The 27,552-nt window shown below is 38.7% G+C and overlaps 2 protein-coding genes across 2 annotated transcripts in view; one reads left to right on the top strand and one right to left on the bottom strand.

Moving 5' to 3' along the window:
* Positions 1–27,552, top strand: part of fam167b (family with sequence similarity 167 member B) — a 679,430-nt gene that overhangs the window by 359,597 nt on the left and 292,281 nt on the right. The gene's annotated exons all lie outside the window — the stretch shown is intronic.
* The window catches only part of dlgap2a (discs, large (Drosophila) homolog-associated protein 2a), a 257,198-nt gene that overhangs the window by 14,014 nt on the left and 215,632 nt on the right, over positions 1–27,552 (bottom strand). The window contains exons 8-10 of the mRNA XM_049463569.1: positions 27,429–27,488; positions 10,008–10,160; positions 7,508–7,746 (exon numbers count right to left, since the gene is read on the bottom strand). Of these exons, the coding sequence (XP_049319526.1) occupies positions 7,508–7,746; positions 10,008–10,160; positions 27,429–27,488 (452 nt within the window). The remainder of the gene's footprint in view (positions 1–7,507; positions 7,747–10,007; positions 10,161–27,428; positions 27,489–27,552) is intronic.

Raw genomic sequence — 27,552 nt, 5'->3', positions numbered from 1 at the left:
GTGGTCCAGGGGTGTTGGCCGGGAATGGTCCTTTTTGATTGGGGCCCCAAAATGCATTAAGGGAGGGGAGTGAGGAGTTGGGGGTGAGATATTTTTAAGCTAGTTTCATCTTGGACTTTTTTTTTACCAGCATTTCTTTTTAAGGACACTCTTTGATGTTAAGGTGGACTATCAGTAGGTGCACGGAGCGCTTGAGTTTCTTTGTGCTTAGGATGGTTTGCTGAGCCGCTTGTGCCATCTCCCATGCTGTGGATCTGGAATTTAATATATATAATTTGGACTTGAGTGAGGAAGTAGCTACAATACAGATTCCACTTTACCGACAATCAGTTTGCGTGCTTTTAAGGTTTTTAAGTAAGGTTGACTAATTAGATTGTAGTGTAGGAGGTTTCTTACAGTGGCCACCGAGCCTCAAAGGGTTAAACAGATCTGAGATCAGAGACTGGGAGAAAAAGTGTCTATTTTTATCAGTATCTGCACGTGTCTGCAATTCTGTGCACACCATGACAAAAAGAACTAGTTGAGCCCCAGTGGAGGAAATCATTGGCTCAAAAAAAAAAAAAAAAAACCCAAACACACACACGCTGCAACGCAACACCACACACCTTCAAAAATAACAGCATGATGATTTATGGAGGTCGAGGAAAAAACAGCGCTCTGCAAAGCACACTTTGATTTACTATGAAAACACAGCCAGAAGTGGAGATTGGAAATTCAGAGAGAGAGGAAAATAAGAAACAGACACAGGGAAGCAAATCCACACACACTCACACACACACACACACACACACACACACACTCCCAAGATGAATTTATCTTTTCATGAGTGAGCTGACGTACATAATAAGGCCGATTCCACAACAGCAGTGAGACGAACGGTGTAATATTCCTGCATACTAAAGCTTCCCACTGATACTAACACTGATACTGTAGCAATTACAGCTTACCTTGTGCTTCTACTCACTGGCCCCTTTATTAGAAACACCTACAATACCTTGTGCTTCCACACCCTGGCCACTTTATTAAACACTTGTACAGTACCTTGTACTTCCACTCACTGGCCATTTCATTAGAAACACCTAGACTACTTTCATTTACCGGCCACTTTATTAGAAACATGTACAATACCTATCAAATCATGACAGAAACCAGGACATATTAAGAGTGAGTCAAGATGTCTAGGACACACCAAGCTGAAGTTGAGACCAGGACAAAACTAAGTCAAGAACAAGAGACGGTCCAGGACACATGAAGACAGAGACCTCAACCTATCAAGGCTGAGACCAAAGACACCTCAAGTACCAGACTAAGACACACCCAGCCAAAGCAAGACAGAATCCAGGACAATTTAAGACTTAAGAAGAGTCTAAGACATATCAGGCTTAAGGCAAGAACAATAAAAGGACACATTAAGACTAGGGGACTTATTTTAGTGATCTATAGCGTACCAGTCAATTGCAACCTAAATCACGCAGCTGGATTTAGGGCATGTGGGTGTGTCTTTGGTATTTTGAGGGCGCAAAAAATATGAGCTGTGTGACTTGAAATGCGCAAAGGGCATGAACTAATTCACATAGTTAATCATGGGTATGTTTTGGGCGTACCGTGAAATAAACCAATAAGTAAGTCTCTTGCCATTTACTTTAGGAGCCATGTGTGCTCTGACTTTGGCACGTTCGTATCTTAACTGTGCAGTGCTTTGTGTGTATCAGGAGAAAATACTGCCTGTAGATTTATTCTTAAACTACGTCGCTATTTTAACAGCGTGGGCGCAAGGTGTTAAAATAGACTGTTGACGGGGTGCAAGATAGGAATGAGCATCGCAACGTGTCATGTGCAGGGTGTATGATAGGGCCACGCATTAAGCCAAATCAAATTCTTGTCAAAGACCAGAAAATATTAACACTAAGAAGAGGTCATGAACCAAGCTAAGCCAAATCAAGACAGGGCAGGAGATATTAAGACAGAGTCAAGAAAAGTCTAGAAAACATCAAGCTTAAGTCAAGACTGAGAACAGAATACACTGAGACTCAGTCAGGAACAAAACCAAAATACAGCAAGACAGAGACCAGGGAGAGACCATAGCACATTAAGATTAGGTCCAAGAACAGTATAATAAAAATACGTGTTTCTTGATTGAATACTGACTGAAAATAGCAATGATCATAGAATAACTGTGTTTATATTGACTGTGGGGCTACCCCAGTGTCACAATTCAGACCCCCCGCTAGGAAAAGCACCCCCTCTCGGAGCATATTTCTAAGTAAAGTTAAAGTGCTTTTATCAAGAAGATGGTGCGAACGCACTGCCGATAGGGGGTGTGTTGCCGAATACAGCACCCCTGCCAGGAAAGGGGGTGCTTTTCACAACAAGGGTGCAGATTTTGGCACTACTATGGTGTCGAATTTAGCACCCTCGCCTGAAAAACCACTCCCTCACAGGAAAGGCTTCAGGTGACATGACTATTTTTCATCCATTAATTATTTCTCAGGAGTCAATGTAGCTTAGAACAGCATCTTGGGTATTTTCATTTTCTAAAAAATGTTAAAGCAAAGAAGATGTACAGTACGTGCATGCTCCCGAGAGGGGGTGCTTTTCCCGGCGGGGGTGCTGATTTCAGCACAACACCACCAGTTCCTATGCCATGTTCCATGCCATGTATGACTTTTTTTTTCTTTACTACTGAGTTTTTACTCTGTTATGTCATGGCTGTGGCAACTAAACTAATCTTGCCACTGTCTAATGAGAGACAGACTCAACAAACAAAGCAACCGAAGCTAAAATAATTTAGATGAGCACTAAAGAAACCCATGCAAACTATTAGTGAACTCAAAACGAGTGCAAACTAGCCTAACTCCATTTAAAATAGCTGACAGTGCAGTCAAAACACTCAGCAAAAGACGTAACAAAAACAAAGTAGTACAAAGATAACACAAATAATGAATTGTCTGCTCAGCAGCACACTCAGTCAGTTACAAGCCCAGGTCCACATTCTGGTCAAGTCTGCCTTTTACACAAAGCTATCAGTGAGCTTCATCCCCCAGAGGTCAGAGCAGACATCACAGCAGTGGGTATGAAAGAGATGAAAGGTTCAGCTTTATTCTGTCACCACCGGACTGTCGATTTGTCCAAGGCAGGCAGACATTCACCTTGAGAACAAAAAAAAAAAAAACTCCACTGAATAACTTAATTGTCCCTCTGGAGGATGACGATTTTGAAGGGTGCTTCTTTTAAGCTCTGGCTCAGTGTTGCCTCGGGGGAAACGGCCCTCCAAGACAGACTCTTCTCTTTTAATTTCTCCCTGCCTGAGAGTCTGCAAAAGAGAAACCACTGCTTTGATATCAAGATTAGTAGTAGTGGTGAAACTCCAGCTTAGACTGTCCTTCCAATTAGAATTTGGATTATATATATAGGAAGCAGGACACAGCCATCCTGAGTCAAGACAGAGACCAGGACACATCAAGCCCAAGTCAGTAACTTAAACAAACTCAAAACAGAGACGAAAACACATCAAGTTCAAGTCAAATGGCTTGACCAGGACACATCAATACATGGAGCAGGACACATCCATCCAGAGTCAAGAGGTTATACCAAGATACATCAAGTCCAAGTCAAGACAGACCCCAGGACACATGACTACAGTAAGCAGGACACATCAAGCAGGAGTCAAAACAGATACCAGGTCACATCATGACCAAGTGGAGAGCCTTGATCAGGACACATTAAACCATTTCAGAACAGAGACCAGGACACATTAAGTTCAAATCAAGAGGTTAGACCAGGACACCTCAAAATATGCAGCATGGCACATCTATCCAGAGTCAAGAGGTTAGACACATCAAGTCCCAGTCAAGACAGAGGCCAAGACATCACTACAGAAAGCAGGACACACCAAATCCAAGTCAAGACAGATACCAGGACACATCAAGTCCAAGAAATTAGACAAAGCACAAAGACAGGCTCAATATGAGGGACGAGAGCACATCAAGCTTATGATAATGACCTAGATTAAGATGAAATATAAAGACAGGACACATCTAGCCAAAACTCAAGTCCAAATCAAGAACAAATTCAAGACTACGATCAGGACACATTAAGTCCAAGTCACATCAATACATGGAGCAGGACACATCCATCCAGATCCAAGACTTTAGACCAGGACACAAAACAAGGATCAAGATAGAGCACATAAAACTTAAGATAAGGACCTAGATTAAGACCAGCACAAATCAAGATAGGGTCAAGCTTGAGACCAGGACATATCAAGTCAGGAACTTAGACAAATTCAAGACATAGATCAGGACACATCAAGTACAAATCAAGAACTTAGGCAAATTTAAGACACAGACCAGGACACAGTCAAGAGGTTAGACCAAGACAGATCAATACATGGAGCAGGACACATCCATCCAGAGTCAAGACTTTAGAGCAGGACACAAAGACAAGAATCAAGATAGAGATCAGAGCACATAAAACTCAAGATAAGGACCTAGATTAAGACTCTGACAGTGCAATTCAAGACAAGGTCAAGCTCAAGACCAGGACACTTCAAGTCCAAGTCAAGTCTGAACTCTATCAAGACAGAGGTGGAACACAATAAAACCAGAAAAGATTAAATGTGCATAAAGACCCAAATCAGGCAAGACCAAAAATGAGTCAATTTCCAAACCAGGAAAGACCAAGAATGAGTTTCCAGGGACTCTAACAGCACTGAAAGACCCCCAGGCAGCACTAAACTAAAGAACCGCGAGTGAAGAGCTGTTATATAACCACCTCTAATACCTCTAATATCCACCGTACCACCTCAGATTTCACTGGAGCATCACTCAGGGTGATCATTAGCCTGAAAACCGTTCTGTTACAACACCAACAAACCTTATATCTGAGCAAAGATCTGACACTCGCCTCCTATCAGCTCATACTGCAGCTTTATAGAGTGGGTGTAAAAAAAAGCTGCTTCTAAAGAGAACATGGAGATGAAACAGCGAGGAAGTACACACACATACACACACAGACACACACACACACACACATATACACACACACTGTTATTATTGTATGAGCCTGCTTTATTCCAGCACTGGTCTGACATTTCAGATGGCACAGAGCGAGAATATAAAACAGAGAGAGTTTGGAAGTAACTATCAAAGAAAGAGGGTAGAGAAAGGGTACCACTTTAAAATAAGACTACCTTTATAAAGGGTTTATAAATGGTTTACAATTACTTTATTAATGGTTACTAATTAGGTTGTAAATGCCTTAAAAATCATTAATAATCAGCTATAACACATACGTAGAAAGGGCAACAATGACCTGTTGTTTGCCGAATAGTGAACCCACAGCCATCTATATTGTTGCCCTTTCTACGTATGTGTTATAACTGATTATTAATGATTTATAAGGCATTTCCAACCAAATTAGTAACCATTTATAAACTAATTGTAAACCATTTATAAACCCTTTATAAAGGTAGTCTTATTTTAAAGTGGTACCAGAGAAAGAGTGAGTTTGGCAGAGCGAGTGCGATAGAGCGAGCGCGAGAGCACGAGAGACAGCGAGAAACAGATAATTCAGAGAAGCAGAGAGTCTGAGTTGAATCTTAATTAATGGATTGCGGTATGATGAGTCACTGTGCGCTATTTTTAGAAAGTGCAACAATGCAGGAGGCTGGACTGTTGGTGTGTGTGTGTGTGTGTGTACACACACTGTCCCACAATGTTTTGACAGAGTTTACTTCAAAGATGTATTTTTCCTATTGGGATATTTGGTAGAACCTCATCAACCACAGGTTTAAAATTTAAGATTACTGCACTGTTCCAGACAGCCTGAAGAAACGACCCAAGCTTGGCTAATGAAAGGAAGCATTGGCACAAGCGGCTTGGGCTGATTCTTATATTATACTCAGCATCCAGGGTTTTTGCACAAGTGGCTTGGGGCGAATCCCATATTATACTTAACAACCAGGGTTTTGGCACAAGTGGTTCAGGCGGATGTCCATATTATACTCAGCAATCAGGCTTTTGGCACAAGCAGCTTGGGCTGATTCTCATATTATATATGTCAACCAGGGTTTTGGCACAAGTGGCTTGGGCCAATTCCCATATTATACTTGTCAACCAAGGTTTTGGCAAAAGCTGCTTGGGTTGATTCTCATATTTAAATCAGCAACCAGGGTTGAAGCACATGCGGCCTGGGGCCAGGCCCATATTATACTCATCAACCAGGGTTTTGGCACAAGTGGCTTGGGGGCGATTCACATATTATACTCAGCAACCAGGGTTTTGGCAAAAGCTGCTTGGGTTAATTCTCATATTATACTCAGCAACCAGGGTTTTGGCAAAAGCTGCTTGGGTTAATTCTCATATTATACTCAGCAACCAGGGTTTTGTCACATATGGCTTGGGCCGATTGTCATATTATACACTGCTACCAGGTTTTGGCAAAAGTGGCTTGGGCTGATGCCCATATTATACTCAGCAACCAAGGTTTTGGCACAAGCGGCTTGGGCTGATTCTCATATTGCACTTGTCAACCAGGGTTTTGGCACAAGTGACTTGGGCAGATTTCCATATTATACTTAGCAACCAGGGTTTTGGAACAAGCGGCTTAGGGCAATTCCCATTTTGTACTTGTCAACCAGGGTTTTTGCACAAGTGGCTCGGGGCGATTTCCATATTATACTCAACAACAAGGGTTTTGTCACAAGTGGCTTGGGGGTGATGTCCTTATTATAATCAGCAACCAGGGTTTTTGCACAAGTGGCTTGGGGCGAATCCCATATTATACTTAACAACGAGGGTTTTGGCACAAGTGGCTTGGGCTGATTCTCATATTAAACTAGTCAACCGGGGTTTTGGCACAAGGAGCTCAGGTTGATTTCCATATTATACTCAGCAACCAGAGTTGTGGCACTACCTGCACTCAGCCTTGATGTGAGCTGAGCATTTGGGCCAGAATCAGGCCTAGATTCAAACCGCCTAGACGCCTACACTGGCTAGAATCCTGCTGAGTGATGGGGGAGAGGGAGGGCCTTCATTCCCACTCAGAGAGAGCGAGGCCAGTTATGCTCTCCGGGACTCCCAGCAACAGATGGCTTTGGAATCAGTGGGCAATAAACCCACAAACTCCCGCTGATACAGTTTCATCAATCTTATAATTAATTCTTGAAATGGACTTTTAACAGAATTATTGTTAAACAGAATCTTACATAATATTTATATAAAAGTTATACAACATTTAATTTTAAGATCAAATGCTGTTTAAAACAGAACAGAACAGAAGGAAGATAGTAATGTCAAAATAGAAGGACAAAATAAAGTGATGTCACAGTTGAAAAATCTAACAAAGTGAGGACAAAATCAAGTTTAGGTTTAAAAAGAGGAACAAATTAAAAATGAATCATGATTTATCATAGAACACTGTTGTAATTAATACAATAAATGTTTTAATCAATTAAACAAATAATCCACTAATTAATATGAACAGATTTGACATCAATGTGACTAACCTGTATCCCTATAGAGGACCTGGGTGTTTTCAGGTACTCCTCAGCTTTGGACACCAGCACCGCTTTGTCGCAGGTCATCACAGAGCTGTGGCTGTCGGTGGACGGGTGTCTCTTTCCCGCCATCGCCATGGCCGCCGCCTCCATGGCTATGGTGACCGCTTTGGCGCTGTCGAGGCTGTCTGTGGAGTTGTAGAGGGCCCGGCCCAAACCTAGCCCCAGGCCTTCCGAACCCCACATACCTGAACCAATAGAGAAAAGACAAGGGGGAGAACAAAAAATTAAATAAATAAAAAAATTCAAAAAGGAAGGTACAGTGGTATAAAAGAGTTTGGGCACCCCTGATATTTTCCATGCAATTTCAGTTAAATATATCATATATCAGATGAACACACTGATATTTGAGAAGTGAAATGAAGTTTATAGGATTTACAGAAAGTGTGCAATAATTTTTTTAACTAAATTAAGCAGGTGCATAAATTTTGGCCATAACAGAAAAATTACATCAATATTTAGTAGATCCTCCTTTTGCAGAAAAAACAGCCTCTAAACTCTTCCTATAGCTTCCAATGAGAGTCTGGCTTCTGGTTGAAGATATTTTGGACCATTCTTCTTTATTAAACATCTCCAGTTCAGTCAGGTTTAATAGTTTCCAAACAAGTAAAGGGAAAGTTAGCTTAAAAAATACATAATAAAATCCCACACAGTTAAAATGTCAAAATAGAACAAGAGAAAGTGATGTCACAACTGCTGATAGAAGAAAATACTCAAAAAAGTGGTGAAAATGTCATAACACAACAATAGAAAGGAAGGTCCAAATTGTTCATAACAAAGAATAGAAAGCTGTGACATCACAATAAAACTATTTAAAAAATGTATAAAAAGAAACACACAAACCTAATGATGCAATAACAGGCCAAAAAAAGCGAACAGAATGTAAAAAAGTGTGGCTATTGTAGTAGAAAACGTAAAAGTAGTGATGTCATAATGGAAGTATTAAGTGCAGTGATGTCACAAATAAAAAATAATGTTAGAAGGTCATAATATGCGGGCATATTATACAAAGAGGAGGGAGTTATAAGGTCAGCTTAGGATAAGAAAAAGCAGGATGACTTTACTGTATATGATAGAAGATGATATGAATATTGGGACTGAAAATATGAAACTACTTTTAATGTTTTATTGGTTTTGCTCACAAAACCTTCTTAACTTAAATCGTCTGATTTAACTGTTATTCAATTTTACTCAACAATTAACCCATAAGAGCCCAAACCCAGTTCTGAAAATGCATACAAAATTGAAAAAAATAATTAGATAAATGAATTTATAAATACTTTTGTGATAGAAAAAAAATATTGGTCATTATTTATTTTTTTAATGGGATTTTTAAAAGCATTTAAGTTGTTTAAATGGTTGTAACAGAGCCGTAAAAGCTAAAAATATACTTTTAATAGTTCTCCAGCACTAACCCAATACACATATACTCTGTAAATAATGTCTCATGATTAAACATTAACACACTGTCCTTTCTAGCTCTCGGGACATTCAGTATACAGCTCTGAAAAAAAAAGACCTCTTCAATTTTTTTGATTTTGCTATTTATAGATATATGTTTGAGTAAAATCAACATTGTTATTTTATTCCATACACTACGGACAACATTTCAAAATTCCCCCCAAAAAATGTCATTTAGAGCATTTATTTGCAGAAAATGAGAAATATCTGAAATAACAAAAAAGATGTAGAGCTTTTAGACCTCAAATAATGCAAAGAAAACAAGTTCATATTCATAAAGATTTAAGAGTTCAGAAATCAATATTTGGTGGAATATCCCTGGTTTTTAATCACAGTTTTCATGCATTTTGACATGCTCTCCTCCACCAGTCTTACACTCTGCTTTTGGATAACTTTATGCTATTACTCCTGGTGCAAAAATTCAAGTAGTTCAGCTTGATTTGATGGCTTGTGATCATCCATCTTCCTCTTGATTATATTCCAGAAGTTTTTTTATTTGGTAAAATAAAAGAAACTAATAATATTTAAGTGGTCTCTTATTTCTTTCAGAGCTGTATATCACTTTAGGGACTTCATGAGTAAAAGTGAAGGGCAGAGTGCTGTAAGGATCCTTTAAAGGATCTATGGCAACATACGTCACCATGGGCTCTTTTGGGTTAACAAATCTAATTTAAATTAGATATCCCACCCTGCAAAAACTCAGGCAGGAAGCACTAAGTGCTTGGCATCCAACTCTCTTTAAAAAATATTTCCAAGCTATTATATATAATTTGCAGGCAACAGGGAGCCCTTATTAAAATGTAGGAGACCCCCAGAACGTTTGTGAGACCTCGGTGAGATCTCTGGGTTATGCTGCTTTAGTTCTGTACTGGAGCTACATGGCTATTGATAGAAGCTCATCTCGCACCAATTAGCATCATGCTAACTGCAGGATTCAGTCTAAAGATGGAGTGTGTGGAAGCTGGGAGAGGCTGTGAGTGGTGCGGACCTCCTCTGGACAGACGGCCCTCGTGGTAGGCATCCTGGGTGGACTCAGTGCTGCTCTGTGCTGTGATGGAGATGAGGGGTTTGGAGGTGCTGCGGGGAGGAACAGGAGGGGGCGTCCGCTTATAGGTGGGAGTGCTGGGAGTGTAGGTGACCGCTGGGTAGGAGAGAGGGAGAGAGAGATTAAGATCCCCCACACTGCACTTCTATTTCTTGACCACTTCATTGGAAACACCAGTTGTGTTCCAACAATCATTGGACAAATTATTAGAAACACCTACCTTATGCGTACATTCAGTGGTCATTTTATTAGAAACACACACTTATTGGTCAATTTAATAGAAACACATATCTTGTAGCTCCACTCACTGCCCACTTTATCAGAAACACCTTCCCTATACTGTCACTCACTGGCCACTTTATTAGAAACACACTCATTGGCCACTTTAATATAACAACATGTCTTGTAGTTCCACACACTGGCCACTTTATTAGAAACACCTTCCCTGTACTTTCACTCACTGGCCATTTTATTAGAAACACCTTCCCTGTACTTTCACTCACTGGCCATTTTATTAGAAACACACTCAGTGGCCAACTTAATAGAAACACATATCTTGTAGCTCCACACACTGGACACTTTATTAGAAACACCTTCCCTATACTTTCACTCACTGGTCACTTTATTAGAAACACCTCTCAGTTCTGTTTGCAATTGTTGGCCACATTATTAGAAACACCTTTACTTTTTGTTTTAATTTGTTGGCCACTTTATTAGAAACACCTTCCCTGTCCTCTCCATCACTGGTCATTTTATTAGAAACACACTCATTGGCCACTTTAATAGAAACACTTATCTTGTAGCTCCACACACTGGCCACTTTAATAGAAACACTTCTACTTTTTGTTTCCAATTGTTGGCCACTTTATTAGAAACACCTTCCCTGTACTTTCACTCGCTGACCATTTTATTAGAAACACACTTATTGGCCACTTTAATAGAAACACTTATCTCGTAGCTCCACACACTGGCCACTTTAATAGAAACACCTTCCCTGTACTTCCATTTACTGGCCACTTTATTAGAAACACTTCTACTTTTTGTTTCCAAGGGTTGGCCACTTTATTAGAAACACCTTCCCTGTACTTTTACTCACTGGCCATTTTATTAGAAACACTTATCTCATAGCTCCACACACTGGCCACTTTAATAGAAACGCCTTCTCTGTACTTCCATTTACTGGCCACTTTATTAGAAACACACTCATTGGCCACTTTAATAGAAACACTTATCTCGTAGCTCCACACACTGGCCACTTTAATAGAAACACCTTCCCTGTACTTCCATTTACTGGCCACTTTATTAGAAACACCTTCCCTGTACTTTCACTCACTGGCCATTTTATTAGAAAACACACTCATTGGCCACGTTAATAGAAACAGTAATCTTGTAGCTCCACACACTGGCCACTTTATTAGAAACACCTTCCCTGTACTTTCATTTACTGGCCACTTTATTAGAAACACTTCTACTTTTTGTTTCCAATTGTTGGCCACTTTATTAGAAACATCTTCATTGTACTTTATCTCACTGGACACTTTATTAAAGAAACACCTACGACATGATGTGCTTCCAATTGCTGCCCACTTTATTTTGAGTTGGTATTGAATGGAGGTTTCTAAAGAGAGGGGTTTCTAATACAGTGGCCAGTGAGTATATTTTTTGTCATACAGTAGGAAGGAAATATAGGAAAAATGAACAAAATAATAAAATGAGCGAGAAACTTTTAGCCATTTGCTACAAAACAGTCCTTTAAATAAGTTATGACATGTTAGTGTCACCCTGCATTAAAAAAGTTGCTGAGAAAGTCGGGAATGCTGTAAAACTGTAAGGCTTAAAACGTACCTCCCTCATCTGTTGTAAGAAAATGTGTGTGTGTGTATGTGAGTGTGTGTTGAAGACTGCTGACAGTTATCTCTACTCGTCCTGCACTGGTGATGAGCGAGGGATTAGCCTCCAATCACTTTCTTTCAAGTGCAAATGAAAGCAGTCCTCTAATCCGAGCAGATGGACCACTAAATGGCTTTTTTGGGGGGCTTGATCGGCCCTTTCTCGCCTTCCTAAATGGAATTCTTTGTGGGATGAGTCGACTGGAGGCTGTTAGCAATAGAACTTCCTCCTCTTTCAGCTCAGTGTGGAGAGAGAGGCGGGCGTAGGGTTCAAGGAGCATCCACTCTCTGACCTTCCCTGAAGGACTTCATTAGAGCCAGAGACTCCTCTGTTCCAGAGCCAGAGACTTCTAACAGGCCCAATCCCAAAACTAACGCCTTGTTTTCATGTTTAACCCTTCCGCTTGGAACAGAGTTATAAGGGCTCCGAGTGGTCTAGCGGTATAACGCATGCCACTATGATCGGGAGATTGCTAGTTCGAATCCTGGTCATGCAGCTTGCCGTCAGCTGCCGGAGCCCTGCGAGAGCACAATCAGCTTTGCTCTCTCTCTCACATCACTTCAAAGGGTGATGTCAATCAGCACAAGGCATCTGTGAGCTGATGTATCGGAACTGCACTTTCCTCCGAGCGCACTGTAATGCTGCTCGTAAATGTTGCATCAGCAGCAGCTGCCCATCACAAGCTCTTGACATGGCAGCAGTATATGGATGAGCATTGTCCTGCTGGAACAACACAACAGAATGGGCAGTCAGAAAAGGTCATTAAGACCAAAAGTGATCTGGCCCCATACAAAATGGCACCCAACACCATAACATCAGGCCTTTTGGACATGTGTTTTATTTGGTGTGGATCAAGGTGCCTCCACAGTTTCGAATAATATTTGACCTTGTTCGTGCTCGTCAGCGAACTTATCGTGCCTTAATGCCAAAAAGGTGGCATCTGGAGAACTAGCTGAAGGTACTGTGTGTATAAACAGTGCAGTTTCGAAGTTCTACTTTGAGCTTGTTATTGCAATTTTCTTGCACGGTCAATGCTATGCCCCTATCACTAGCATTGTAAGCCTGTTAGGAGCATCAACTAAAAGCACTGTATTTCAGAATGTTGGAAGTGTTTTGAGGTGGGCTATTCGACAAATGTTAATACTCATTATCTTGTTTTACTACAACCTAAGTCCATTTCACACCAGATTTCTCCTTTAAATTAACACTATGGAACACTCGTAGACTATATTTTATTTAAAAGCTGTGTAGTTGATTACTAGGCTAAAATCTGAAAATCTGCCCCTCTAAATCTTGATTTAACACTGAAAGTATTAACCAGAGACTGTAAAAAAGATGGATGCCGTGTTGCCGTTCCCATTCATTCAATGAAAATGAAGCCAAAATCTTCCGCCATGTTGCCGATCCTGATACCCGAGTCTGCGCAGTAAAGACCAGAGGAGGGAGAAAGACTGTGGAGAGACAGCCTACTTATTTAAATAATCCCGCCCCTGAGGGCTGCCTCGAGGTCACAGGCTGCAGAGCGGAGCGGAGTGGAGCTGATGGTCTGTTATTGGTCCCGCCCATAACCAGCCCTTTTACAATAACCACACCTTTTTTTAATAGAGCTGAATAACGTTTTTAAAAACGAATTCTGTGTGGATATAAAAATTTGACAATATAAGCAGAGGTTACACTAGCTGCTGCATTTAAATAAAGGAGGTAGAATTACAGTATATTAGAAAAAATGTGATTGAAAGTTGTCTGTTTTGCTATTGAAACCTATGGGTGGGGATGGGTGGGGTTACACAGCTTTCTGCAACCGAACAGCAGGGGGCGCCGACCTGTGTTGGCTTCACTTTTGAGAGACGATGCTCTGTCCAGCTATACACAGTCTATGGTATTGACTGAACATTTACAGTTGATTCAACACTGTAAGTAATGACTGGGTTTTAAATTACTTATAGTGTTGAATCGACATTCACTATATTAAATCAACACTTACAGCATTACATCATTTAACATTTAATGTTGTATCAACACTGCAAGGGTTTATTCATCAATGTGAGTACTGACTGACAACAGTTGACAAGTATTTTATCAACACTGAACATCATAATTTACAACTCTTTGTCAACATTCAGTGTTGTTTCAACAAAAATATGGGTCTTTACAGTGTATTGTAACCGTGTTGATAAAACACTGGCAAATGTATTGTGTCTGATAAATAACTGAATAATAAGCCAGCAGTTTCAGGGGTTGAGAGATCAACCATTTTTCCCTCCGTTGTGGGAAAAAATCACAACAATGGTATTTCAGCTGCATTTGCTTCAGAGCATGATTAGCTAATTCAGCGCATCACCCCAATTACACAATCCTGCTGCCGCACAGCTGCCTCATCAATTCAGCCACTTTTAAACTGGTCTGATCAGTCTTTAGCAAACACGGGGCTGTTAGAATGCGGCAACCTAGCTTTAAAGACGACACAAAATCTGCTTTTATTGAGTGTTTAAATTGTCGTTTGATGGTAAATTTGTAAGTGAGCTCAGATATTGTTTAACAAGCTTTAAAAAGCTTATTGAAAAAAGATTAGCTCTGCTTTTATTGGCTGGTTTATGGTACAATGATTCATGACACTGTCTAAAATTTATGATTTATGAGTCTTAAACGAAAATACTGCTCACCTTTGAACAGCAAAAGAGCTAGCGCTTAGCGAGATTAGCAGCTAATGCTTAGGTTGCTCTAGCAGTGCTAGTGTAGGCTACAGGATGATAATATATACCTCACTCATCTAAGGTACTTAGGCATAGTGCTGTTAGCAGCTAACGCTAATACTGCTCCAGTCTCTAAACTGAAACTCCTCTCTAATGCTGTGTTTCATGGAAATGGCTTTACTGCTCCTTACAACCTGACTGGTAGAATTCATACACACAATTTTATGGGAAAAATGTAAGTGTAAATGTTATTTTTATTTTACAAGAAACGTAAACAGACAAACCAAGTCTCCCTGAAGCTGCGGAAGTCTCCCGCATTTTGGTAGTGGCTCCCTGATGCCCGCAAGTCACATATAATCTCCCGGAATTCAGAACGAGTTCCCCAAACGTGCACACAGGCCACAGAGTTTTTTTCTCTAATCGCGTGTGGGAAGGAGAGAGAGAAAACAGAGAGGGTTCTGATTGGCCTGTTCTCTACAAAGAGTCTGTGAGACAGCCAATCAGTTTTTAGTGTGGGCGGGCAGTGTTTTTCCTTTGTTCAGTGAGTGAGAGAAAGCAGATCATGGCCGAGGCAATATTAATAATTATTGTAATATGATAGGAAATGTTTTTGATGTTGTGCATTTTTTTGTGATATTGTAATTGTCAATTTTTGACAAATAAAGGTTTTTTTTCCAAAAAAAAAAAAAAAGCAGAGGCAGGGCCTTCCAAAAAGAAAACAGATAAAACTCATTTCACCTCTGAATACTCTAAATTTAATTAAAAAAAACGTAAAATGAATTAATATAAAAGTAAAGTTTCGTTATCCTTTGGTGTGTGTGCAAGTTTATTTTGTTTTGGGGGGGAGGGGGATTAACCTCCCTGAAATCAACTTTTGCAACTTGGGATGTCTGCGTACAGTGTAGCATAAGATTTTATCATAAAGTTGATCTCATTTGCTGCTTTCTAAATTGAAATGGTGTTTATGCAAAACTTGGGAGGGTATATATAATATGTCAAGACTGTTTTGAAACATTTTTAGTGCAATTTGTCGAATCTAACAGCTCCCTTTTGGTTCTTTTTGTTGTTCTGCTAAATGAAATACAACATTGTTTGAGATTCACGGTTGGTCACTGTTACATGTACCAAACCCTCATCGTTTAACTAAAGCAATAAAAATACAGTTTTTCATTCTAAGGCACCCTCAACCAGGTCTGGGATCAGCTTACAGGAAAAAATAGCCACTGGCATCAGAGCAGATCACTTTAAAATTAATATTATTATTAATACGACAACACAATAGCATCAACCATGCTAGCTTTAAATAGATCTGTAATAGAGCAGTTTTCACACAATATCAGAACTCCAGCCTCAATTCAGCGAGGCCTAAACAGATTTCAGATGAGCCCACATTAAGAAGAGAACTTCTGGCTTCAAACCAGCCAGCTTTAAACAGATCTCAGATCAGATCAGAGCTTTAAATCCTCAGGCCCAGGCCCAGCAGGCCAAATCGGGGAGTGCTATTAGATCGCTACTGTTTATAGGAATTTGGAATTAGTTTTGACGACACTAAGAAAGCAGCGAAGCGAAAGTGAGGACAAATCGCCGTTTCTACAGAAATCTATGTTCCTGCCAAACGAATCGCACAGTAGGGAGTCATAAGTCCAGCCAATCTCCACTGAATTGTGAGTGTTAACGGTAGTCATTTGTCTATAAGAAGAAGAGGAGGCATAAGGGGAGAGAAAAGAGAAGAAAGGACACCGGGGGGAAAGTCTAGATTTATTCTCTCCTTCAGTAATGCAGGGCTTCAGCACACTAAGGTCATTTTAAATGGTGAAAAGGCAAAAGCAACACTGATAAACAGCACTGATGGAGGTGTTTTGGGAAATGCCAGCATCTAACTGACGTCAGGAAACCAAGGCCAAGGCCACTCATTCAGAACCCCCTGCTATACGCTGCTATTTAACTGTTGTGGGTTGAGGACCTCTAAGAAATGTAGTCTAGAAGATAAAGAACAAAAACATTGCCTCACTGATGTACAAAATATAAACATATTTCAGGATTAAAAGTATGCATACACGAGGCTTTGAGTGGTCTAACATACTACAGGCACTGCCAGTATGATCGGGAGAGATCACTGGTTCGAATCCCGGTCATGCAGCTAGCTCGCCATCTGCTGTCAGAGCCCTGAGAAAGCACAATTGGCCTTGCTCTCTCTGGGTGGGTAGATGGCGCTTTTCCCCCTCATCACTCCTAGGGTGATGATGGTCAGCACAAGGCATCTGTGAGCTGATGTATTGAAACCGAGTCGCTGAGCTTTCCTTCAAGTGCGCTGTGATGCTCCTCAGCAATAGTTTGAAAAGAAGCAGTGGCTAACTTCACATGTATCAGAAAATGCATGTGCTAGTTTTCCAAGTAACGGGGGTTTACATCTGAGTGGGTGGGACAGTCGGCATAAGGAAAAATACAGACTAAACCAAATCACTATGATTAACAAGTATTTTTAGGGCAAGACTGCACACTGATGGTGAGTAAAGCAATGCCCTTTACGCAAATAAACGATGGAAATTATGTTTTATGTCTCGTCTCCAAACAAATAAGTAAAAAAAAAAGGGCTACATGCGTCTGCAATGTTCTTGCTGGATGTGACGTGATGTACTCATACAGCTATGGAATAAAATAACAGACCACTTAAAAAGGATGAGTTTCTTTGATTTCACCAAATTGAAAACCTGTGGAATATAATCAAGAGGAAGATGGATGGATCACACGCCATCAAACCAAGCTGAACTGCTTGAATTGTTGCACCAGGAGTGCAGGCGTAAATTTATCCAAAAGCAGCGTGTAAGACTGGTGGAGGAGAACGTGCCAAGATGCATAAAAAACTGTGATTAAAAACAAACCCAGGTTATTCCACCAAATATTGATTACTCTTAAAACTTTATGAATATGAACGTGTTTTCTTTGCATTATTTGAGGTCTGAAAGCTCTGCATCTTTTTTTGTTATTTCAGCCATTTTATTTTACCCAAATATATACCTATAAATAGCACAATCAGAAAAAGTGGGGTTCAGAAACTGAAGTGTGCTCTTATTCTTTTCCCAAGCTATATATATGTATGTATATATACGTAATATTTTGAGCCTGTGTTGATTTGAGTAACACATAGATCACATCCACAAACTTTCTCTCTCTTCTCATCTGTGCTCTCTTCTTTATCTCTCTCTCGCAAATATGCACACGCTCACGAGCATCCGATTGTGTTTGCTGATGAATAGAGAGATGGCTGCATTGGGATGAAGAGCTTGAGTCTCTTTCATTACATCCGAAGTACTTTATATCATACTTGGCTCTAAGTGTTCCAGAGCTTAGCTGAGCAGAACCGCGGAGAGCTTTCTTAAACCTGCATTAGACTTCCCTTAATCTCCAGTGTTCTGAACACACTATCAGAAGGGCATCTCCAGGGCGACATTCATAAAACATCTTGGATGCTATCTTTCTTTACACATCACAGTCCGTGTGTACAAAGCCTCTCTGAACTAAAGTGCTAATCTAGGATCTAGCGTTTGTTGGGATGTGACAGATTTAAAGCGGCCCTGAGGCTGTTTTATAGTAACCTGATGTGTTGGGAAATAAGCAGGCATGCAATGACTGGAGGTTATGACTGCAAATGTACTGTAGGTTTATTTGAAATGTACATAGTAAAAATATATCACTCACAAAGTGTAATTTGAACCAGAATCAGAAGCCATATAGCTGCTCAAAAATAAAATCATTTAAAATGTAAAAGGAGGCAGAATTGTTATATTTTTCTGGAACTGGCCGTATTTTGGTCAAAATTTTACCAAGCGCCTGTTTTTTAAATATTTTATTTTTTTAATGTATAGACTTTAAATATATTCACACCTAAGCCTATGCCTTTCAATGACAATGACCAATAATATTCCAACTAATAACAAAACTAAATTATTGTACTAGATATTTTTCTTTCAGCTGCTTGTAATAACAACATATAACCAGAGGTGGAAAGTAATGAATTACATTTACTCAAGTTACTGTAATTAAGTAGATTTTATGAGTAATTTGTAATTAAAAAAGTAGCTTTTAAAATAGGCAATTTTACTTTTACTCAAGTACAAAGTAAGTTTTATTATTAAACTTATTTATTATTAGTTTTATTATTATTAAACAATCTGCTGAAATGTTAAAAAAACATGTAAATAGCAGTTAAAGCACAGCAATGGCAAGTTAAAAAATAATAAAAAAACTGTAAAAAAAAATACAGTTTATAGTCGCCTATATGACCATAACCTTTTAATAGTAAAGAAAAAAAAAATGGATCATAGAAACCTATACCACTTGTTCTTGAGAATGTTCTATGGGGTGGTCTGAACAAATACTGCCTGAAAGATCAAAATTATTATGTGGAATAATAGTTAATTAAAAACAATTTGTTTTATGATTTGTTTTTACTTTTTTACATCAAATAATTAAAAGTAACTATGTAACTTTTACTCAAAGTACATTTTAATTGAGTACTTTTTTTTACTTTTACTCGAGTAGATTTTTAGATGGGTACTTTTACTTTTACTTGAGTAGAATTTTAGCAAAGTAAAGGTACTTTTATTTAATTACAATTTTTTGGTAGTTTTTCCACCTCTGCAAATAACAAATAATATAATAAATAATAGTTAATTCCACAAAATAATGAGAAAAACACTTTTATTCAGGGCACACAATGAAAACTATATACGAAAATGTAAACCTTTACGCCTAAATAAATAAAAATGTTTAGTGCAAAATAAGTACTAAATAAGTGAAATAAGTGATCTTTAGTTTCACACTTTTTCTGATGAAAGTATTCTGAGAACACAAGGTGCGATTTTAGATGTAAAATCTGTCTGTAGGATTCTAAGGGTTAAACATCAAATAAGATTAAGATGCCATTAAGTAGGATGCTTTAAGTAGTTTTGAAACCAGTACTTTTACTTCAGTAAAAAGTTGAGTTGATACTTTAATTTCCACACAAGTGTTTTAAAACCTGGGGCCTCGTGTACTAAGACTTGCGTGGACTTCCTACTAAAATGTTCCGTACGCTCAGACCTGAAAAGTTCTGTACGCACAAAAAAATCTGGATTTATCAAACCGTGCGTAGGCAGAATCCCACGTACTTTCTCTTAGTACATCACGATCAACTTGAAATCAAGCGCAAGTGCAGGAAAACATCACACCTGCCATGACTCGTCCCTCAATTACGCAGAGTATAATGTCATAATAATAATAATAATATTAATAATAACAACAATAATATGCTAGAGTATAATATGCAAGTCAAAAAAAATGTGTGGCAAGACAAGTAGCGTAATAACTAATAATTACCTATGTTTTAAATTGTATTATTCTAAGATGGATAATAAATGCTTTCATTTAAGTGCTTTAAATGAGTTGCTTACCAAGAAGCCACCCCTCAAGCTTGTTTTTTTATCCTCTTATGCTCTTGGAAATCTGAAACGGCTTATAAGCCAGTAATCATCATGGGCCAAAAAAAAAACATAATGATCACGGAAAATGAGCTCTCAATTAATTCGGCCATTAGCAATATTTTCCAATAATGCCAACGCTGCATCTCCAACAACTCCAGCGCAACATTTCATGCATTTTTTTTTTATATAATCTAGGCTAAGTGGAAACGATTATTCGATTATTAACGATTATTCCTGTAAGCCAATGAAATTGTCAGATTAATTTACTTTGTTTTACCCAATAATGGCTTATTACTACAATGTGTGCATAAAGGATATCTTAATAGTTGTAATTTCAATGCATCGCCTCTAATTGTCGCCAAATGACAAAAACACAATACATATGTACAATGAGTACATGAGGCCCCTGGTATCTATACTTTTACCTGAGTAATGCATGTAAATACCTTTTTTCTACGAGTCTAAGATTGAGTGCCTCACCTTTACCAGCGTAAACATCACCATGACATTTACATCCAATAGTGGTTGTAGTGGTTGGTCATTAAAACTGCAGTGGTAATGATCAGCTCAGCTCCGGCACCTTAGAGCCAAGCGTGATAAAGCACTATAGCTGTAATAAAAGAGACTCAAGCTCTTTATCCCAAATACAGCCATCTCTCTATTCATCAGCAAACACAGTCGGATGCTCGTGAGCGTGTGTATATTTGCGGAAAAAAATAAAACAAAGAACGAGAGCACAAGTGAACGAGTTGCACTTGCATTTAGTGTGTGTGTGTGTGTGTGTGTGTGTGGGGGGGGGGGCATTTGCTGCAGACCGTATTTACGGCCTTTAGAAAACAGAGGCTCATTCCGGGGCTTTTAAAGCTATGCAAATGCAGCTGCGACAGAATTAACGGAGACGCTCCATTACAGGCAATGTCACTCCATAGACGAGGCATCATCGCTCTCTCTCTTCCAGACATGACTTCCCACACCTAAACACCTCTCCATAAAGCAGCTTTACGGAGCGCCACAGACGGAAATAGATTTTATAGGGTGAGGACGTTCTTCCGCGCGCCGCCGTGTCAGACGAGCGAGTCTATAAAATCGAGCATTTCCCAAAACCAGTGGAAAAACAGAATGCTGTAAAAAAGGAAACGTTCCTGTACTGTCCTCCCTTAAAAGTCTCTCGTTTATCTAATGAAGTATTGTATAAACTTCTATTTTTCTTTGTAGCATCATGATGGGACTGTCTGTTTAAGATAAACTGAACCCTTCTGGCTGAGAGGGAAGCTGCACTTCCAAGCTTCCAAAATCTCACTATTAAACCAGAGGGGCCATTCCACCGAATGGGTGCCATTTGCTTGTTGTAACTCTTCCCAATTAAATAGATAAAAAAAAAAATATTTTTTCAAACTCTGAATCTAATAACACATATATTTTACTATTTTTTTTTATCTTTTTCGAACTGTGAATCTAATAACACATATATTTTACTATTTTTTTTTATCTTTTTCGAACTGTGAATCTAATAACATATATTTTACTATTTAATTGTTTTATCTTTTTCGAAATTTGAATCTAATAACACATATATATTACTATTTCAATTTTTTTTATCTTTTTCGAACTCTGAATCTAATAACACAAATATTTTACTATTTAATTTTTTTTTAATCTTTTTTGAACTCTGAATCTAATAACACATATATTTTACTATTTAAATGTTTTTGTATATTTCCGAACTCTGAATCTAACAACACATATACTTTACTATTTAAATTGTTTATCTTTTTAAACTCTGAATCTAATAACACATATATATTACTATTTCAATTTTTTTATCTTTTTCGAACTCTGAATCTAATAACACATATATTTTACTATTTAAATAGTTTATATTTTTTAAACTCTGAATCTAATAACACATACTGTACATTTAACTATTCAAAACATGTACTTCTAAAACTCAGGCAGCTCTACTTAATTTTTTACAAGGTTTTTAAGCCAAAGATGGTTACTTTTTTCTCAGTCCTGTTACCATGTAACTCATGTGACATTTAAAAAGCATGTTTAAAAGCAAGTCCACTAATTCATTTCATTTTCTCGTAAGAAAGTCTTTTTTTTAAGAAATGGTTGACTGCATGTTCAAAATGATTGATATTTATCAATTTGTAAATCACAATGTATTTTTCTAAAAAATACAAAGCTATTATTATCTTTTCAAGAAGACCCGAACCTGAAATTGATCAAATTTATTATCATGCAACTTATTAAACAAATAGATAAATGATGAACCAAACAGAATTGGAAAAAGTGGTTTATACTGACTAATATTGACATTAATAAATCAATAAACCAGGGGACTCTACTTACTCCTGTTACTGGCACTCATTCCTGTTACTGGCTCTTTATGTTATGAGTAACAGGACTGCTGCCTTACATGAAAAGGTTACAGGTAAAGGTTACAGTTAGATTAAGTTTAGGTTATGGTTATAATTGGATTAAGTTTAGGTTACAGTTAGATTAAGTTTGGGTTATGGTTTAGTTTATGGTTAGATTAAGTTTGGGTTATGGTTTATTTTATGGTTAGATTAAGTTTGGGTTATGGTTTATTTTATGGTTAGATTAAGTTTAGGTTATGGTTTAGTTTATGGTTAGATTAAGTTTAGGTTATGGTTTAGTTTATGGTTAGATTAAGTTTAGGTTATGGTTATAGTTAGATTAAGTTTAGGTTATGGTAAAGGTTATAGTTAGATTAAGTTTAGGTTATGGTTAGATTAAGTTTAGGTTATGGTAAAGTTTATAGTTAGATTATGTTTAGGTTATGGTTTAGTTTATGATTAGATTAAGTTTAGGTAAAGGTTATAATTAGATTAAGTTTAGGTTATGGTAAAGGTTAAAGTTAGATTAAGTTTAGGTTATGGTAAAGGTTAAAGTTAGATTAAGTTTAGGTTATGGTTAGATTAAGTTTAGGTTATGGTAAAGGTTAAAGTTAGATTAAGTTTAGGTTATGGTTATAATTAGATTCTGTTTAGGTTAGGGTTAGGGTTAGGGTTAGGGTTAGGGTTAGGGTTAGCCAATCATCTGTTTCTCATGTTGTAGAGAAGGACCCAGGGTACAGGAGAACAGGGCTGAGGGACGGAGGGCTGATAAACGCTAGCCTGTGCCGTGTGTGTAGCTCTGTACTGACAGCTGTGAAGCTGAGGAGGGCAGGTTTTATGAAGCTGTAAGTCATGTATTGACGGCTGGGCGGAGTCTGTGTTGGCTGGCCGCTCTGGCTGCAGTGACAGTGTGAGTGATGGGGACACGGTGGCTAAAGCACTGCAGTCTGAGAGAAAAGTGCCTGACCAGAGAGAGCACCGCCGCGGCTTTGGATGGATGGCCGGACCCCTCGAGCTAAATATAGAACCACATCTGGCCAAAACTGAGAGTTAGGAGGAAGAGCAGGAGGTGATAGAGGTGATGGAAGAGTGTGTGTGTGTGTGTGTGTGAGAAAAATGAACAGTGAACAGTAGTTGTAAAGTGTATGATGTCCAAGAACAGTTTTAGGCTCATGTTTCAATGAATATCAGCAGTAATAACTCTCTTATATTATAATAACTGTCATTGGTTTAAAGCAGTGGTTCTTAAGTGGTACTCATAGCATTAAAATAATAAGAACTGAAATCTTTACAACCTGTTTTACCATTTCCCACCTGTAATTGTCCTAATATTACCCTATTTTTTGCATTATAAGGTGCACTTAAAATCCTTTAATTTACCCAAAAATCATCAGTGCGCCTTATAATCCGATGTGCCTTATGTATGAATTCTACCAGTCAAGTAGTAAGGAGCAGTAAAGCCACTCCACTGAAGTACAGCGTTGTACAGGAGTTTCAGTAAAGTTTCTCCAGCACTGAGGCTGGAGCAGTATTGGCATTAGCTGCTAACTGCAGCGCTAGCTCTTTTGCCTTTCAGAGGTGAGTATATCAGACTGTAGTCTGCATGTTTATCCTGTTAAAACAAGCTACGTGAGATGAACCGCTAGATGATAGGTGATAGATTACCAGAACCAGGGTTTCTCAGTGTAGCGCTATCAAATGGCATTTACTAGTACAAAGCGCTACTAACCGCGGGTAGCACTGTTGCTAACCCACTGTTGAAAATATTGAAAATCTAAGCTTGCTGTAAATAAACGGAAGCGCTTTACTCACCCAAATACACATTTTTTAGGAGAAAAATCTGTGTAGATCACTGAGCGACACCCTTGTTCCTTACTATTGTCACTTAAAATGCGCCTTTATAATCTAATGCGCCTTACATATGAAAACAGACCAGAAAAAAATATATTTTATTTAAACCAGCCATGTTGCAGCACAGTTCGAGATACGTTACGTTATTCGTGTACATAGCCTATTTAATAAAATGTTTCTGTGACATCTTTCTGTGTAAATATATCATGTTATATATGTGGTCAACTGCTGTTATATTCAGGTGCGGCCTGTATGTGATCAAATTCTTTTTTCTTTGTAAAATTAGGAGGCAGGGCTTACATTCAGGTGCACTTGATAGCCCAGAAATTATGATAATTGTGAGCAGAAGTGAGTGGTGGTAGGTTAACTAAGTTAAGTAAAGCTAAGCTAAGTAAACAAAACTGTAAAAAAAATATTCTTTTAAAGTCAAACGAGTGCTGGATGTTAATCTACACAGATGTCTCTCCTGATAACGCTTTAGTTGGTTGAGTAAAGCGCTTCTACTTATTTACAGCAATCTTAGATTTCTGAATTTCTCCAGCACAAACGCTGGATTATTAGCATTAGCGGTTAAAAGCTAGCGGTGATAGGCCGACAATACTCATCTCTGAACAGGGAAATAGCGGTTAGCGGCTAAAGCTAATGCTACTCCATCCTCGGTGCTGGAGAACTAAACTGAAACTCCTAAATAGCGCTGTGCTTCAACACAGTGGCTTTACTGATCCTTACAACCTGACTGATAAAATTAATACAGCAGACGCACCGAATTATATAAGGTGCACTGACTATTTTGGGGAATATTAAAGGATTTAAACCAACATTTCTACTTACGTAAGACAACAAAGTATTTGTACTTAGTTACTTGACACGTCTGCAAATTATATATTACTACAGTATCAACACTGAGGTTTTTGGTGCAAAATAAAAGTAACTGGACTGTTTAAATATGCATGATAATAACAGAAACACAATTTTTCTAGAGTTTTGTAAGCTACTGTGTACCACTGTGGTTCCAGCTCCACTTCTGTTTGTGTTATATGTTTAGTTTGTAGTTTGCAGTATTGAAAAAACATGGTAAAATATAGAACTAACAAACCCTAGAAAAGAGAGTATATATATGAGTGTGTGTGAGAGAGAGAGAGAGTGTGAAAGTTTGTCTGAGTGGGACGAGGAACACACAGGCTAAGGAAACAGAGTGGTGAACTTTGAATAAGACAAAAATACAGTCTGTGTACCCGCGCCAACGATTCATTGGCATTTAATATCAGCCAAAAAGAAGAAGAAAGACGCAGGAGGAGGAGTAGGAGGAAGAGCGTGCGAGGGAGCGAGGGATATTTCACATTCTACTGCTGTTCTCCAATCTCACACTGCGATAAGCACTAGCACCCGATGAATCAATAAAAGCCCCTGTACCCCGTCACGACTCAAGGGGAAAACACGGCGCCGCTGCCAAAGCGGCAGTGGGGTGAGAACCCCCCTCTCCCCGAGTTAATAACGCTAACCCGTCAGCCCCCCCCCCCCCCGTCCCTCGGGATAATTCATTAGAACGGGGGTGAAGCTGTTTTTATCATAATAAGGTGGGTTTATAGAGGACACCGCTAGGCATCTCATTAATCACAAATTACGTCCGATACGGCGTGCTTTCTAAGTGTGATGGAGGCGATGCTGAGGGAAATTAGCTGTGGCTTTGGGTCTTCTGCACCGTAATGAAGCCGAGTGCGTGAGCACAAAGACAAAACACGCGACAAAACACCCAGCTAAAGACGTCAAACTTCAGTCTAACTCTTCATTAGAAAGGAGAAAAAAATAAGTATACAAATATACATCACATGCAAAATACAGTAATAACAAAATCAAACTACACTTCACTGACTAAAGTACAGTACCAGCCAAAGTTTGGACACACCCTGTGTTACAAACTTGTGTTTGTATTTAGTGTAATTTCACAGCCCTTGAGTGGCCCTACGGTCTAACTGCTGCTAGCAAGAGGGAGGGGCCACAGACTAATACACTTACACAGTATTTAAATATATTTTTGCTGCAGCTTATTTAATATTTAATACTTTGTGGCTCGAACTGAGATATAGATGCAAAATTTGAGAGTATGGAGAATTTTGGACTAAACCAATTTAAGGTACCGTATTTTATGGACTATAAGGCACACTATATGTTAAGGCACACTATCAATAAACATCTATTTTCTGGTTTAAATATTTAATAAGTAGGGCACACTGGATTATAAGGCGCATTTTAACAACAATAGTAAGTAACCAGGGTGTTGCTATGTTTCCCTTATAATTCAGCAGGTCTCACTGCTGTGGGCCCCTAAGTAAACAAAACTGTAATTCTTTAAAAAAATGTTTTCTTTCAAAGTCAAACGAGAGCCGGAGTTTATTCTACACAGATTTCTCACCTGAAAACTGTTAATATGGGTAAAACGCCTCAGTTTATTTACAGTAAGCTTAGACTTTTAGTATTTTAGCGCAGTTAGCAGCAGCCGCAGTTAGCAGCAGCACTAGCCACTGTTTGCAGCAATGCTAACCACAGTACACAGCACCCGACAGCACTACACTGAGGAACCCTGAGTATTCTGGTAAGCCAGGGCGCTATCAGCTAGCGGTTCATCCTACGTAGCTTGTTTTAACATGGTAAATAATGCAGGCTAAAGTGTGCCATACTCACCTGAACAGCAAAAGAGCTAGCACTGCAGTTAGCAGCTAATGCTAATACTGCTTCAGCCTGGAGAACTGAACTGAAACACAGTGCTTGTGTGAAGTGGCTTTACTGCTTCTTATGAATATATATGATTTTGGGGAAAATTAAAGGATTTTAAGTGCGCCTTATAATGTGAAAAATATGGTAATTCAATAAAATACACTGCAATTAGTTACTGTGTCATTTGAAGTTGGACGGATTTCCATGGATAGTCAGAAACAAAACTTGTTTATACACTATGAAAGAAATACAAAGCATAACAACATATACAATTGAAAGTATTATAAAAAAAACAAAAAACTTTCCTATAACTAATACATTTCTATTAATACTAGTGGAAAGTCATCAAAAGTGATATACCAGAGGTGTTACAGGGTGGTATTGCTTTACCTGGAGGTTGTTGGGAGGGTCTGTCCACGCTGCCTGATGATGGGAGGCGGAACTGGATCCCTGAGAGCAAACAACACACATCAAGCTAACACACACCATGCTAATTAGCAGACATGCTACAGCT

The sequence above is a fragment of the Astyanax mexicanus genome, chromosome 14, assembly GCF_023375975.1.
Source record: "Astyanax mexicanus isolate ESR-SI-001 chromosome 14, AstMex3_surface, whole genome shotgun sequence".
NCBI lineage: Eukaryota > Metazoa > Chordata > Actinopteri > Characiformes > Acestrorhamphidae > Astyanax > Astyanax mexicanus.
The sequence above is the reverse complement of the archived record's forward strand: the minus strand, read 5'-3'. Positions and strand labels throughout refer to the sequence as shown.